Here is a 15,247-nt window from a genome sequence, read left to right on the forward strand (position 1 = left end):
CCCTTCCTTTTGAAACTGGGGACACCAAAGAACAGGCAACCCTACATTTCAGTTTATTTAGGTTACTCATTCAGGGAGTATGATAACTTGACTGTGCTAGTAACCCTAAAGTTAAATCAATGTTTTTGTCTGCATTTCTGTATTTTGTTGGCAATCCTTTCTGAATTAAGCTTTTTCAACAATATTTCATACCATATGTCATTTATTTTTGTATTCGTTATCGTATTTCTGCCTCTTCCTGCACTGTAATATCATTTATCAATGTTATTTGTTATGTTTCAATTGTGCAAATAAACTAAACTAAATTAAAACTAAACTAATTAGCCGCAGACTGTAAAACGATTAATATGAGGAGGGCTCTTATGCTCAGTAAAGCAATGATGTCATGGACAGCTGAGCATGTGCAGTAAAAACAATGCAAGCAAACTCTGCTTTTTCCCCTTTACAACAAAAGTTGCAAAATCCAGACTGGCCTGTGTACAAAGATATGGTTTATTTAACAGCCTCTCAGAGACATTTCTGTTTTCTGTTCATTCCTGGAACACTTGAATGTAGCAAATCTGCCATATTTATGTAGCTGCGACGTGGTCAACCATTGACAGCAACAGTTTCCTCTGCCAATGATGCAGTTTGATAAGCGGCATTGGTCAGTGGACGGTTACGCTAAGCCCTTGCCAACACAGCATGAATAAATAACTTTCGAAATGAAGCCTGTGTGCAAAATATTTGGCTTTATTTATCTATATCATCTCTATTCCAATGATGATGATCTGTCCAAAGCTTCCAGTCAAAATATAAAATATTGCATGTCCCGCGTGATGCATGCCTACCGGTTGATCGGCCCTGTTGATCCCCACCAGGAACAGCGACTCGGCGATGAAGAGGCTGATGCAGAGGTTCTTGTGGATGGTGTTGCGATCGCTCTGCAGCCCGCGGAAGAAGCAAAAGGTGAAGATGCAGATGAGCAGGCACACCAGCGACAACAGGATCCCCACCCACGTGATGACGTCCAGGAGCAGGTCGTGCATGCTGTCCGCTTTCTGTGGCGAGAGAGGCAAGTGAGAGATGAGTGGATTACTGTGTTGATTATTCCATAGCCATTTGCAGCCACTATATTTAGCTATGTTTTGCTCTGGGTATTTTCTACAAACATGCGCGAGTCATGTTGTTGTCCCATGAAACATACTGTAGGAACAGACACACTTCCTCATCCCATCCCCTCCCCTGACTGACTCTTTGGCTGAGTGTCGCCGAGCGTTCAGGGCCACAGCGTCACGCCGTGTTGCACAGGTGTGCCGGCTCTATCCATCAGTGTCCCGGCAACCTGGCAGGAGGAGCAATGTTCAACACGGCGCCGCTGTGATGGATCTACTGCTCAAACCCTCACACTGTGCTCACAAAGGGGGCTGCCGAGCTAGCTCTGACCATGACCCCTTTAGAAGTAACACACATCCGCCGGCCCGGAGGGAGCGATCGGGTGTCACGACAAATGCAGAGTTACAAGAGCCGATTTTGTGAGGAAGAAACTTAATGTAACAAAAGAGCGGAGACAAAGAGCGCTTATCCCACACGCAGCGGGACAATAAGGTTCTCATCCACCGCCCACAGCGGCTCATGGATATCAAAATAAATGGGCCACTTTCACCTTCTGATCAGTCATTTTTTACAATAACATATGACCTAAAGCTTTTGTCTTTCTGGTTTCTGTTTTGGAAACTCCAGAGAAGTGCATTTTTTTTTGTCAACCCAATGTCATCATCCGGCTTGACGAATCAATTGTAAAAAACTTCTCCTGCCAAGTATGATTACTCAGTACTGGAGAGTCTGGAGAGGTCTAATCTATTTTCCAGATGTTGTGGTCCCCCTTCTCTTCCTTCCTCCCCCCACCCGTCTTTTTTTTTCTTTGAATCCGTTGACCAGCCTTGGCCAGACACCGCTAATCGAGTGATGAACAACTGACCCTTTAATCTTGCCCATCCCCGGGCCTGGCTGTGCGCCGCGGAACGAACGCCTACCTTCACCTCCACGTGGGCCATGAGCACGGCGAAGCTGGTGAGGTGTGTGCAGGAGCAGGTGGTGTGTGTGCGATTGGTGGCCAGCAGACGACAGTCCTGGGTAGACCAGATTCCCGTCATGGTGCGCTTGGAGTAGCTCCAGAACGAACAGTTGGGATTGAAGTTCTCTTCCGAATGCTGGGGGCGAGGGAGGAGGAGGAGGAGGAGGAGGAAGAGGAGGAGGGAGAAGGAGAGGGAGAAGAAAGAGAAGGCGAGGGAAAGAAATTGATAGAGAGGGACAAAAGGGAGGAGGGGGTGGGGGGAACAGGGAGGCAGAGAACGGATAGTTAGTCATGGGGAGGTGGGAGGTAGAAAAGATGGAGCATCGGGAGAGCCAAGGAAAGTGAGAAAACGGTGGGAGGAATTGGTGGAGGAAGGGATGGAGAGGAAGGAACACAGAGAGGGGAGTCAAGCACACACAACAACAAAGCAACAAACAGAAGGGACAGAATGCAGCAACAAATAAACACGGAGCCGTGGCAGGAGGCGCCGGCGCCGCGTCCATGATTACTGTGTGAGATTCTGAAGTGTAGGAGCCGCTTGTGTTGTGTAAACTGATGGAGCTGTGTGTGTGTGCGTGTGTGTGTGTGTGTGTGTGTGTGTGTAGTTTGTAAAGTTACTCTCAAAATGAGCAAGTGAAACAGCGAGGAACTCTTCTCCGCCAACAAGCTGGATCACCAACTGGATCAACATTTGCTTGGTGAATGAGCAACACAACATAAAAAGTGTCGCATCGAGCACCACAATTCATACAGTATGAAGCAATATGGAATCATACCCCTAATATCAGTCTGAAGTTGCTGTCAATACCGGAGCGCTTCTTGGGTCACGTCAACGTCAATCAAGTTGAGTAGTGTCAAAGCAAATCACAAAACTTGTTCAGAAATGTGCAAGTCAGTTTTTTTTTACATAACTACGACCAAAACCTTTTTATGAAATAAGCATAATTATATATAAATATCCAAGTAAGTAAAGCCACAGCTATGAAATTTACTTAAAGTCTCAAGTCCTAAGTCTAGAGTCTATTAAAGGATTTCGTTATTCAGTATTGTTCTTATTGTCAACAAATTCCTTTAAAAGGACCTAACCCAACAGCGCATTAGTCCATTAGTCAGGACTTTCCAACTTTCCCCAACCTGTCTGTGGGACTCTAGCCCGAGCCCACTTATATCCTAATCCTTAAACAGCGGGGGGGCACTGTAGATTTCAGCAAACGTAGTTAATGGTGCATCTGCTGGGAAACTACTCTCAGCTGTGGATTATCACACATTTTGTGCTCTGGTGAGTATTTATAGCATCAAGACGGCATGTGTGTGAAATTAAATCAAAATACACCACAGTGCCCATGTTCATTCTGGTGAAGGAACATATCAACGAGTTCAACTGTGTGTCATGTTTACGTGTGTTTTCTAAAGTTTTTGGGTGGCAGTAGAGGTCTATGGCAAATAAAAAACAATGACGGTCCAGTTTATGTGTGAAAGAAGTCCTTGGTATTGTTTGGCAGTTTGAAAAACATCCAAGGCCCTCTGATTATATGCTAAACAGCTGAACGATGTGTTCAAATTTTAAAAAGCAATGGGTCATGTGACCTGTGTCACATGGCATTGGACACTTAAACACTTCTAAGACATGACGGTGAGAAAATTCAATGCAAACATGTACTGAAACTGACTCACATAAAGGCTTAAAAAAAACCAAGACATTTTTATCATCTCCACCAGGAGGATTGTGTGCATGTGTACGTGAGTGAGTGTGCATCTCTGTGTCTGTCCAAGGCTAATCTTGCATTCTGCCGCAGCAAATATTTTCAGTGGCCAGTTATGGCTGCATGCTCAAAGACCTCTTGTAGTTGCGGTGACTCACACATTATCTCAAAACACCTTATATTCCCTGTTCAATACTGCTATTGGGAGGAATACATTGATTGATGCTTGTTTTTGAGTTTGAATGAAGTGTGTTTTACGATGCCTTTCAGCTCATTGGTTCTAGGGGGGGGGGGGGGGGGTTAACCAATTACGAGTTGAAATATTTCAATTGCACAATACTGCAGTGGTCGTTGCAGACACACCTGGTGGAGCTCTTCACTCAACTGAGGGCACCTTTCTATATATTTATCAAATCAGAAATTGAGGTAAATCATTTTCAAATATAAACTGTAATACTCACAAATTGGCAAAATGGAGAGTATTATTTGATGTATAATAAATACAATAAGCATAAATATAATGAGTTAACAATAGTGTAAACTGACAACAGACATATTGAGGCCTACAATGTGAAAAAAGTCACAAGGGATCACCCTAAATTTGGCTTGCCCATAGTCTTTGCGATGCTGTTTAAAATATTTGTACTTTATTAGTACTTGACTACTTGCCCTATCCTTAAAGAGCAACTGATCTTTACTTTTAACATTACCAACATTGAGTTTCTTGACCCAGTGCAGCACTCCCTAATTTTCCATGAAATCGTTTGGCTGCACAGACACTATTGGCCTTTTCCTTTAACCTCCACTTCTGTCCCATTATCTCACCGAAAGTTACCCTTTCATTGATCGCAAAAAGAAGTCGTCACCTTGCACCCCCCTCACCTGCAGGTGTTTGACGGTGAAGACCACGGGCTCAGACAGGTAAACCTTATTGCTCTCCTTGTTGATGGAGGCTGTGATGACCGGGGAGTTGACGATGACGGAGTAATTGGGGTAGACCGCCTCGCTGCTCAGCCGGACGCTCGCGTTCTCCGTGGACAGGTAGGCCCCCAGGTTCCTGTACAGGACGAATGCCATCCTGATCTCACCTGTGAGGAGATAACACGGAAAACAAAACATTGAAAGAGGGTTGGACAAGAAAGAAGGAGGCGGGTTTGGGGGTGGGCTACAGACTTCATAGTGAGAGAGAATGTGAGATTTCTCTTTTACCGTTTCTGCCGTGCTGCTTGAGAGTGCTGGCTGACAGCTGGATGGAGTTTCCATGTAGCTCTGATTGAGGGAATGTCAGGTCGGCAAGGTTCCCTTCCGTGCTTAGCCTGGCCACTTCCAGCTCTGGAACACACAGATGAACACACACACACACACGCGCACACACACACACACACACACACACACACACACACACACACACACACAATGTCAAGTCGCAGCATTGCACACATCAGGTTTGTTTTGTAGCCTCTTGTAATAACCATGTTTTCTCACTAAGTGCTTCACAGCCGAAAAAAGAAAAAAGAAAAAGCTGACACACATCAAAGTGAAATAACTTTTGTCTCCAGGCAACTGGGTCCAACACATCGAGGTAGACAATCCAGCCCCTCTCTCTCTCTCTCTCTCTCTCTCTCTCTGCATTGTGGGAATCACATTCCTCCATCCAGGTTCGTTAGCACATTTCCCGATCACGGTGGTGTAATGTATTAGATAGAGTTTCTAATTAAGGACTAATTACACCTCCGCCGTATCGCTTGTGCTTCTGAGTGATTTGGTGATTTAGACACTGCTTTCGGGGGTAAAAACGGCTCCTTGATCGAATAAACAACACAAGGACGTGCTCGGATGGAAATGAGAGCGAAGGAGGAGGAGGGGGAGGGGGAGGATGGGGAGAAGAGAGTGGAAGGAAAGGCAGTTGAGCAGAAAAGAGGAAGATGAGCTAGAGCGAGGTAAAAACAAAGAAAAAGGGTAGTCAGAAGAGAGGGTAACGAGCAGATTTGAGGTCGAGAGGAGTGGACTAGAGTGGCCAAGGGCAAAAAGAAGACCGCATCCTCCCATTGAGTACAATAGATGGGAGACGGAGGCAAGAGATGCTGAGGCCTCAGAGAGGAGGAAATGGATGCAGAGTGAGGCAGGCAGACATAAACACAGACACTGATATGCAAATACTGGCAGAGAGGAAGAGAAAACACCGCTTAAGTGTCCCTTACTTGCGCACGAGCCAAGCCAAACACACAAGTACACACAATCACATCCACGCCCACGCTCAAGCAGCGGGGCATCAAAAACAAGCTGAGTCTAATCTAATTAAAGCATCCCTGTCATGACAATCCTCCTCCGAAGAAACACTCGTTCATTATCGTTATCACACGCGCACGCTGTTACCGCCGTGTTATCCCTTTCAAATCATTGTTTTGGTTCTAATAATAACACTATTTATTCATCTGCCGGATACTGCGGCGCGCAGTCACACAAATAAAAATCTAACACGATAATATCACCTGCAGTGGCTTCTTTAAAATGTGTCATTTGAGGTAATTTATTCCCGGCGCTCAGTCTCCTCTGAAAGACTTGGAAGTGGGGGGGCTTAAAGAAAGTGAAAGGAGGAGAGTGGCGAGGGAGGAGATGGAGAGAAAGAGAGAGAGAGGGAAGTGAGGATGGGAGGAGAGGAGGAGAGAGATGAGAGGCGGTTGTGAATAAAAAAGGAGAGATAATCACACTGGATCTGCCCACTGGATTAGCTGGCAGGGAAGATTAACGGCACAAAAAAAGGAGAGGACAGATTTTTTCTTTTTCACAAAAAAAGATGATTTCCTGTTTTTTTTAAGTTCCTCAGAGATGTGTTATAGCCTACATCTCCATAACTGTTTATGTAACCACATCCATGTGGTGCGTTCATGGGCCGGGGAAAAAAAATCGGAGGATATAAAAGTCTGAAATTATGTAAGGTGAAAAAATTGTGTAGGACGGCAGTTGCTGGGAGTGAACTGTTTCGCTTAAACTCAAAGAAGAACGAGACCGAGTCATGTCATCTGTCTGCGATAAGACAAACAAAAATACTGTAATGTTATCACCCCTTTGTGTAACTTCAATAAAAAACCTCAAAGCATCATTTGACATTCCACCACTGGCATCACCCTCAAGCATGCGCTCATCCACTCTTCTTCTTTCCTCATCCTCCTCCGTCCTCCTGCTGCTCCTCCTTCATGACTTTTCATCTCTTAACGGGTTGTACGCACAAGCACAGTAATGGGGAGATGAATTGCAGGAACGTTTTTGAAATCTCTAATCAAAAGGGGAGTAAACAGGAAGATGATGAAGGGGGAACGTAAGTGATTGCAACTGGCTGGTCACGGGTGCAGATGAAAAGACGGCTCACAGATATATACTGTCGACTAAAAGGCACAGAAAGCAAAGAGGGCTTTTGTTCTCCGGCATTTCTGCCTCATTCCATAGCTCCATGATGAGAGGATCAGTGAGGAGAGATGGAGGGAGGGGAAAGAGAGAGGACGGGGGGGGAAGTGATGTGCACAACGCCATAATAACTAGCTTTGTTCTGCTTTGTCGATTCCGCCTACAAGTGGAGGGAGGCAAATATGGGGGGAAAAAAATAAATAAGAATTATTGTCTCTGGCGAAGAATTCATCTGTGCCTCAGGTCATTTTTTTTCACTTTGCATTCCATCAGATGTCTATGTGGATTTGACCCTTCAAAACCTCTCACACTACAACATGGAACTCTTCATTATGACCTCTCTCGGACAGCTTTACAAGCCCACTATACATAATTAAGCAGTCGTGTCGAGCTGAAAATACATTCAGTCTATTGCACATGTTGTTTTGCACAGAAGTTGTCTGGAGAATTCAATCACATTATTATTAATTATTTTTTTATGTGAGGTGTCACATTTTCAAATTTCAATAATATTGTTGCACAAATTAGTAGTTTGCTCAGTCAGGGACAGTAAATGGCGGCACGCCAGAGGCTGTGTTTTAGTAAAAGAGTTTGACATTGACTAAATACATTCCCTCAAAGTCCCATGTATATGACTGTATTCATTCAAACTGTGATGTAAAATGTTAATCAATATGAGCTACTTTCTTTTTTTTCTTTTTTGTTTTTACATATTTTTGCAGATTCTAGATTGAAATACAATCAAAGATATGAGTTATCGTAGACATCCCTTTAATGTTTATTATGGGATAACTGATTTTTGTTGTGTTTATTCATTTTCACACTTAGAGTGGCTTATAAATACAGTCTATTTTGTAAGGGTTCCCCAAAGAACCCTCTGAGGAGTTTCAATGCAGAAGCTTTTCACCTTCTAAGGGTGCTTACAAGAACGCATCTAGGGGGTTCTCCCCTTTTATTAAATGGTTTAATCATTAACCTAACCAGGGGGTTCTATCAATACCCCATTTTATATTCCAAGGGTTACATCCAGAACCCCTTATAGATGGTTCTACCGAGAGCCCTCTTATATTCCAACAAAATAAATCATGGTTCACAATCACAGTTTTCAACAACCCTGTAAGAACTCTTCCTTCCAAGAAGGGGTACTTTGGATGAAATGGGTTCTTGATGTAACCTTTTTTTTTTATCACAAAGAACCCTTGAAAAACACTTTCTTCAAAAAAGGGATCCTCAGAAGCAAATGGTTCTTGGGAATAACCTTGTCCCTTCAAGAAGAACTCTTCTGGAAGCCTTATTTTTAGTGGTGCAAAAATCTGAAAATACTTTACACTTGGGAGCCAGTCTGAAATTCTTCTTGTCAGAAAAATATCTCTGACATAAAATCTATATAATCTGACAAGCCTACGAACACATAATGCTATAAACATGTTTATATGCTTATCCAATCATTGTTTGGGACTGGCGCTGTTTTAGCTGGGATTCATGTGATCACACGACAAGCTAATCTTCCATACGTTTCTTTCTTAACCACCTAAGCTTTAAAGCAATAGCATTATTCTGCCCTACTTCCATTCACATGTACGGCACCCATGTGTGTAATTGCACACATGAGGGATGGTGATACTATTTGACACACTGTGAAGTTTTATAGTGTACTTTGTTTCTGGTTTGTATTTTACTGTAAGACATAGATCTGAGGTGGCAGGTTCAGTAATGCCTGCTGTCAGCGTTGCCTCTTACTTTGATATTACATCATATTCTTAGATCTTGAGCAGCCTGGGCTGGTTTACGTTATTATAGGATCACTGAAAGGAAAAAAAAAGAGAGGAAAGAAAGAAAATCCTGTGAAATCTAATAATCACTTTTCTGCCCAGATGTGGGCACGTCTTAGAAATGCTTCCCTCTATTACATTGGATTCAGGTAAAGTCAACAAAACATAAAAAAATGTTTTTGTTTCAGCAGAGCCATTCTTTTTGCTCCTACATGCCCATTCCAGCCACTGTGTAGCTTCACCAGAGTAAATGGAATTTAAGTGTCTTGCTTGAGGGCATCTCAACAGGCTCCTTGACAGTTGCAAGGTCCAACTGAGTTTTGAGGACAGGAAGGAACCAAAAAAATATATAAAAATTGTACTCACGGATGTTGTCAGTGGTCTCCTGCACAGTGTCAGTCTTGAGGAGGTTGTCGGCTAACATAAAAGCCCCGGTCTCCACCGTGTCGAGGAGCAGAGTGGCCGAGTGCAGCTGGCCGCTGGTGGGCAGTTCCCTCCACGCCGCCTGGGCTCTCGGCTGCAGCAAATTATTCACCGTCTCCACCATGGCCTGGGACAGCAGCAAAAAACAGGGTGATCACACGGCGGAAGCCTCTGCTAACACTTTTATAGCCAATGATGCTCATGTAAAAGTGAATGCAAACCTATTCACAGTACAAATACCAATGCTACACCACAACTACTGTAGACAGCAGTCAGTGGGATGCAACAGTGAGAATGCAGTGGCTTTTCATTTATCATAAATCATGACGACAATAAAAAAATGTAGGCGAGGCAAATGTGGCATTCCCATGCAGACATAACAAAGGCAAAAACACAGAAGCTGTTAAATTAAAAGTACATTTCTTGAATTGTATCTTCTCTAAATTCTCTTTATAAAAGGATTTTGTGTTTTGAAAATAACAGCAGAATTTGATAGCAGCCGCGGCGGGGCATTCCTGTAGAGCATTACAGGAACACCCAGTGCTTTGACTTGCTCGTGGGGTACAAGCATGCCCACTTTTAATCTCCGCCGCTGGAAGACTACTTTGACAGGAGCAGAGCAGACGGGAGCTCCGGAGGAGAAGCCTGCCAGCGGTGTGGATTGGGGCGGAGGCTGCGTTAGCGAGCTAACTAGCTCATTTTTTGTCTCATTTGTGCTCTGATATACAGTAGTCCATCCATGTACTGTTTGTACTTCTAAAGACACACTATGAAGGACAGCAGACAACAAACCAAGATGGGCTTTATCCATATGCTATGACATTGGTTCAATAGTTATTTTGTGTTGGCTGTGTGAGGAAGTTATTAGCATCGATGGAAGTTGAATTGCTTGCTAGAAGCCATCTAGCATTGTCAAGATCAATTCAAGAATTTTTTGTTAATTCTGCTAATGTACACTTAGTTAAAACTTAGTACACTTAGTTTGCCTCACATGTTACATTAAAGTCACAAAAAATGTATTCGTAAATGAATTAGTAATTTGACAAAAAGTGAGGTTAAGTTGTTCTTAGCGTCGAACGTAAGCCACTGTTAAGACTGACACGAACAGGAAAATAAAGTTACCAGTAAAAAAAAAAGACAAGATTCTGTAGTTACTGGGCTTTTTTCGTTCCACGGGAACCAATGATCTACTTGGAACGGCCCGCCGCAGCTGCAATCAGACCTGTTCTTGATAATCAAGCTAAGCTAATTAGCTGATTGCAATCACTTTGTGTCTACACCCCCAAACCTGGTTCATTTCTGTCTCTTTCTTATTTTTATTAAACAACAGTCTTATCTTTGAGTTGGGAAAACTTGTGCTTGAGGGCCTGAGAAGAAATTAGTGTTTTATCAGATAATGTCTGCTGGGTCATATCCAGCCGCGCAAAGCGGTCTTGAATCCAAAAATAATACCAAACGGAGAAGAGTTGGCTTGCCTAGATGAATCGCCCCCCCTGTGTAACAATACTTATTTTGTCTCCGGCTCACATTCCTTTATGCTCTTAAGAATTCACCTCCTCGTTTTCAGACATGAACATTGCACACACACACACACACACACACACACACACACACACACACACACACACACACACACACACACACACACACACACACAGAGACACACACACGTCTTAAAAAACCCTTGGAGAGATAAAGAAACTGAGAGAAAAGAGAGCCGGTGGAGAAGGGGGGTGAAGAAGAAGAAGGGGAGAGCCTTGGGAGAGCGATAAAACAGTCCAGTGAGTCTGTGGTGACAGGAGTCCGCTGGGAACAAGACGGGGGGGGGGAGCGAATACAGGTGCTATCAAATGCACACATCTCACACTGCCTGACTGTCTCTTTATATTCGCTTTCTACCACTGTTAACCACCTTCCCCGCGAGCGCACACTACCATCCCTCGCTTATCTGTCGCTCTTTCGGCGCTTCTCCCCCTTGAGGAGGAGGGTGGAAGGGACGGGGAGTTGAAAAAAGAAAAAGAAAAGGTGACATTATACAAGCGAAGGGGTGGGGTTCGTCCAGTGGGGAATTGCAAGGGCCAGGAGGAAGAGTGAGAGACATTGGTTTATTGGCGTTCACAAATCAAACATTTGACTTCCCTCTCTGCCCTTTCTCTGCTCAGGGGTTATGGAGAAGTGAGAGAGCAGGAGGGAGGGAGGGAAGACTAGCTGCAACAGAGATCATCAAGATGTAAATAGTGTGTTTGTGTGTGTCTGTGTGTGTGCAGCGCGTAGGGAAAGCATCCCTAGATAGAGAAACACTGTGATGGGGACTCATAAGCTTTCATGGCATGTGCTACAAAACGTGCGGTTGCCCCCTCTGGAATTAGAGTTTATCCCACCTGTTTATTTTGGGGGTGTGACATCCGCATGTAGTTACAGTAAATATCACACACATGAAACAGTTGCTCAGCCAACGAGCTAATATGATAATGTTATGTCCTCTTTTAGCGCTAGCAGCTAATTGGCTGGGATGCATATCTGATGAGTTCGGGAGGGCTACATGTAAACAAAAACTAATTAATCAACTGCTTCAGCAAACAAACCAGAATAAGCAGGAGTGGATGTGAAGCGCACACATGTGTATATACACGTGTTTCTGTCTCCGTTGTTTTGCAATAATCTCTGAAATTATATAACCATCGTTTAATCTGGAAAATAATAATTATAATAATCAACAATGAAAGTAATCATCAGTTGTAGCTCTACAGTGGACAGAGCACTGTCAACGGTATTATAATGATTCATACTTTATGTGTCAAGGAACAATTCCACTGATGGACTTTTTTTGTAAACATTTTTGGCCATTTTACATCCAAATGATCGATAATAATATCCAGATTATCTGAACCACATTAGGGCTGGGCCTAGCACTCTGTGAACAGTACAGCAATCCAATATAATAAAGAGTTACATCAGCATTATTGTAACTTGTCATTGAGACAGAGCGCTTTTAAGTCCCGCCTACACCAGAGTGGGAAACAATTCATCTGTCTCTCCATTGACTTTGTATTTAGTGCTGCAGGGATGACATATCTTTTGTCGGCCAACCCCCGGGAATTAGCATCGCACTAGTTCCCTCGTCAAGAATAAAACAGGATAAGGAAACGTCCCTCCTGTGGAGGAGGACGTTTTGTAGTCTCATTTATTCACTTGTTTAGTAACTGCAAAAAAATGTTGGGTTTTAGGACGCATTACTACAGAAATATAGCCAAAAACAGCCTTTAAGAAAACACTTAGTATGCACATTAAATGTGAAATAAGCATTTTGTCCACACTATTTTATTAAATTAACCTCAAGGTTTTAGACAGCATGCAACTTGTATTATAAGAAAATGTGGATGGAACCAAAAGCTATGCAGTTATAAGTTTGCAAGTGCCTGAAATGCAGCTGCTAGCTAACACATAGTCACGTGTGACGCAGGTTGTTTTTTTATTTCCGGTGGGCGTGGCACCAACCGGCCAGGACGCTAGGTGACTTTGATATGTACTCTTGTTCATTTTAATTGTACAAAGTGACGGTGACTGCAGCTAGCCTCATTTAGCTCATCATGTCTGGACATTCTGAGGGACACAGTGGAACAGAGAGGAAGAATGGACTTTATAAGTATATGCTGGGAGATGGATTGAGAGTGTTTTGTAAACATTCTGCTGTTGATCGTACAATAAGTGTTATTTAATTTCAATAGCCTTGTGTTTTTCTTTCAGCCGCCGCTGTGCAAATAGACTTTTTATTTATTGACTGGTATTGAGTTATTTTATTTTTGTGGTTTTATAATTGATGAACAGTTAAATGTACAGGCTGCAGTGTTTCCCTCAATACAAATGAAATGCATCCTATTGTTGGTTTGGACGGTGGGGTGTTGTGTAGACCTATATGTTGACTTTTGATTGATTTTGATTGATTTTAATCGGCTTAAACAATAACATCACCAAATTGTTTTCTTTCCCCTCCTTCCATCCCTCTTTCCCCTTTTCAAAATGTAATGCTTTGCCCTGAGTACAGTGAAGTTGATCTACTTTTATTCTTTTTTAACTCTTAGTACATTTTTACACACATTATTTTACTTGTACTTGAGTAACCGTGCTCTCTTCCCATCCCTGCCCAAAACTTTGGCAACAATCCCCCAATGCATTACTGTATGAAATGATGGCACCAAAACTCCAAAAGCAGCACCCGATTTGTTTGAAACTAGAACTTAGCTGCTTCCATTGTGCTGTGCTCTTAGAGCTCTGTGTGTGCATGGATGAGCCCATATGCAGTGACATATACATGCCATATATCAAGTCTTTGCATAGTGCATGGGAGGCACGTGCGCTGGTGTGTGTGTGTTGTTGAGGGCGTGCACGAGGGAGGGCCGGGAGAAGCATTGCAGCGCATCATTCTGCTCCACTTGCTGTACAGTGGCAGCAGGCAAACGGAGAGCGAGGCGGAGGAGAGGGATGCTCTGTGGGCCTCGGCTGATACGACGGCAGCGCCGCTGCTTCTATTCGCTTACGTTCACTTTGATGTGTTTTAGATAACCCCCCCCCTCCTCTCTACTCTCATTAAACTTTTTTCATTGCTTTTTATTGAACTTTTGATTATCTTCACATTTTCAATTTTCATATTTATTTATTTATTTTTTCATTGAAATGTAATTCGCCAATGTGGAGATTGAGATCTGGAGAGGAAGAGAGAGGGAGAGATAGGTGAGGTAGAAGAAGGGGGTGTGATTTCCTTGAGGTCCAGACATCTCCTCATCAGAAACTCAAAGATGGAGTATACGTGTTTTGTGTGTGTGTGTGTGTGTGTGTGTGTGTGTGTGTGTGTGTGTGTGTGTGTGTGTGTGTGTGTGTGTGTGTGTGTGTAATCTCTGGTGCCTGTTGGTGACATTTCTATCAAGTATGAGGACTTGAGGGCTAAAATGGAGACAGGTTTTTCTTTTTCTTTTTTTTTTTTTGAGGTCTTCAAAGAGGGGAGAGACTCTGCAGAGACAGATAAGGGTGTCGTTTGTGCTAGTGCGTATGTGTGTGTGTGTGTGTGTGTGTGTGTGTGTGTGTGTGTGTGTGTGTTTGACTATGCATTACAGGGCAGGCATGTGCACATGCCCACACACTCTCTCTCACACACACACACACACACACACACACACACACACACACACACACAGTAAATGGGGCAGAAGTGAAATGCTTTGAAGCGTTGGGGTAATCCAGCGTAAACAGCAGTGGCAAGACAGACTCGAGCTGGGCCGTTCTACTACTCCCAGCCACACGGGGGGGGGGGGGGGGGGGGCATACGCACACATGCACACGGACGTACAGTATGTGCACCCTTGCACGCAGTAGGACACACTTTGTAAAATGGACGGATTTGGGATGTTTAGAAGTGCGACAGAAAGTTTGGGTGGGGGGCCAGGGGGTGGAGGAAAAGAACGGATCCTTGTTTTTGTGTTCTTTGCTCTTTCTAGCTGCCTGGCTGAGCTCTGAGAAAAGTGCATGTTGTGAAAATGTTTTTCATCGGAGGGAGCGGGGCTTATCTGTCAGATGTTGTTGTCGGTAGAGCTTGTCTTTTTTTTTGGTTTCCCTGACAGGATGAGTTCGCAGCTAAATCAGGCTTTAAATTCGCAGCGCGTCATGTCCTGACCCGCCGTCCATAAATAGAGGGCAAATTAGACATTGTCATTGAGCATCACTGTCTCCCCGCTGCCCCCCCCACCTCTTTTATTGTTTTCTCTCTCGCATTCCATTTCTCGTTCTGTGACTCTTCTCTTGTTGTGTTTAATTCGTACACCTCCCCGTCTCTTTCCCCCCCCCCTCAGTCTACCTTACAGACTCCACCTCCCTCCATCAATTCCACCCTACAG

The 15,247-nt window shown here is 43.7% G+C and overlaps 1 protein-coding gene across 1 annotated transcript in view; it reads right to left on the reverse strand.

Moving 5' to 3' along the window:
• The window catches only part of adgrl3.1 (adhesion G protein-coupled receptor L3.1), a 109,288-nt gene that overhangs the window by 21,691 nt on the left and 72,350 nt on the right, over positions 1–15,247 (reverse strand). Inside the window, 5 exon segments of the mRNA XM_054605184.1 lie at positions 831–1,040; positions 2,016–2,192; positions 4,642–4,847; positions 4,969–5,091; positions 9,303–9,486. Of these exon segments, the coding sequence (XP_054461159.1) occupies positions 831–1,040; positions 2,016–2,192; positions 4,642–4,847; positions 4,969–5,091; positions 9,303–9,486 (900 nt within the window).

Source organism: Anoplopoma fimbria, chromosome 9, assembly GCF_027596085.1.
Source record: "Anoplopoma fimbria isolate UVic2021 breed Golden Eagle Sablefish chromosome 9, Afim_UVic_2022, whole genome shotgun sequence".
Lineage (NCBI taxonomy): Eukaryota > Metazoa > Chordata > Actinopteri > Perciformes > Anoplopomatidae > Anoplopoma > Anoplopoma fimbria.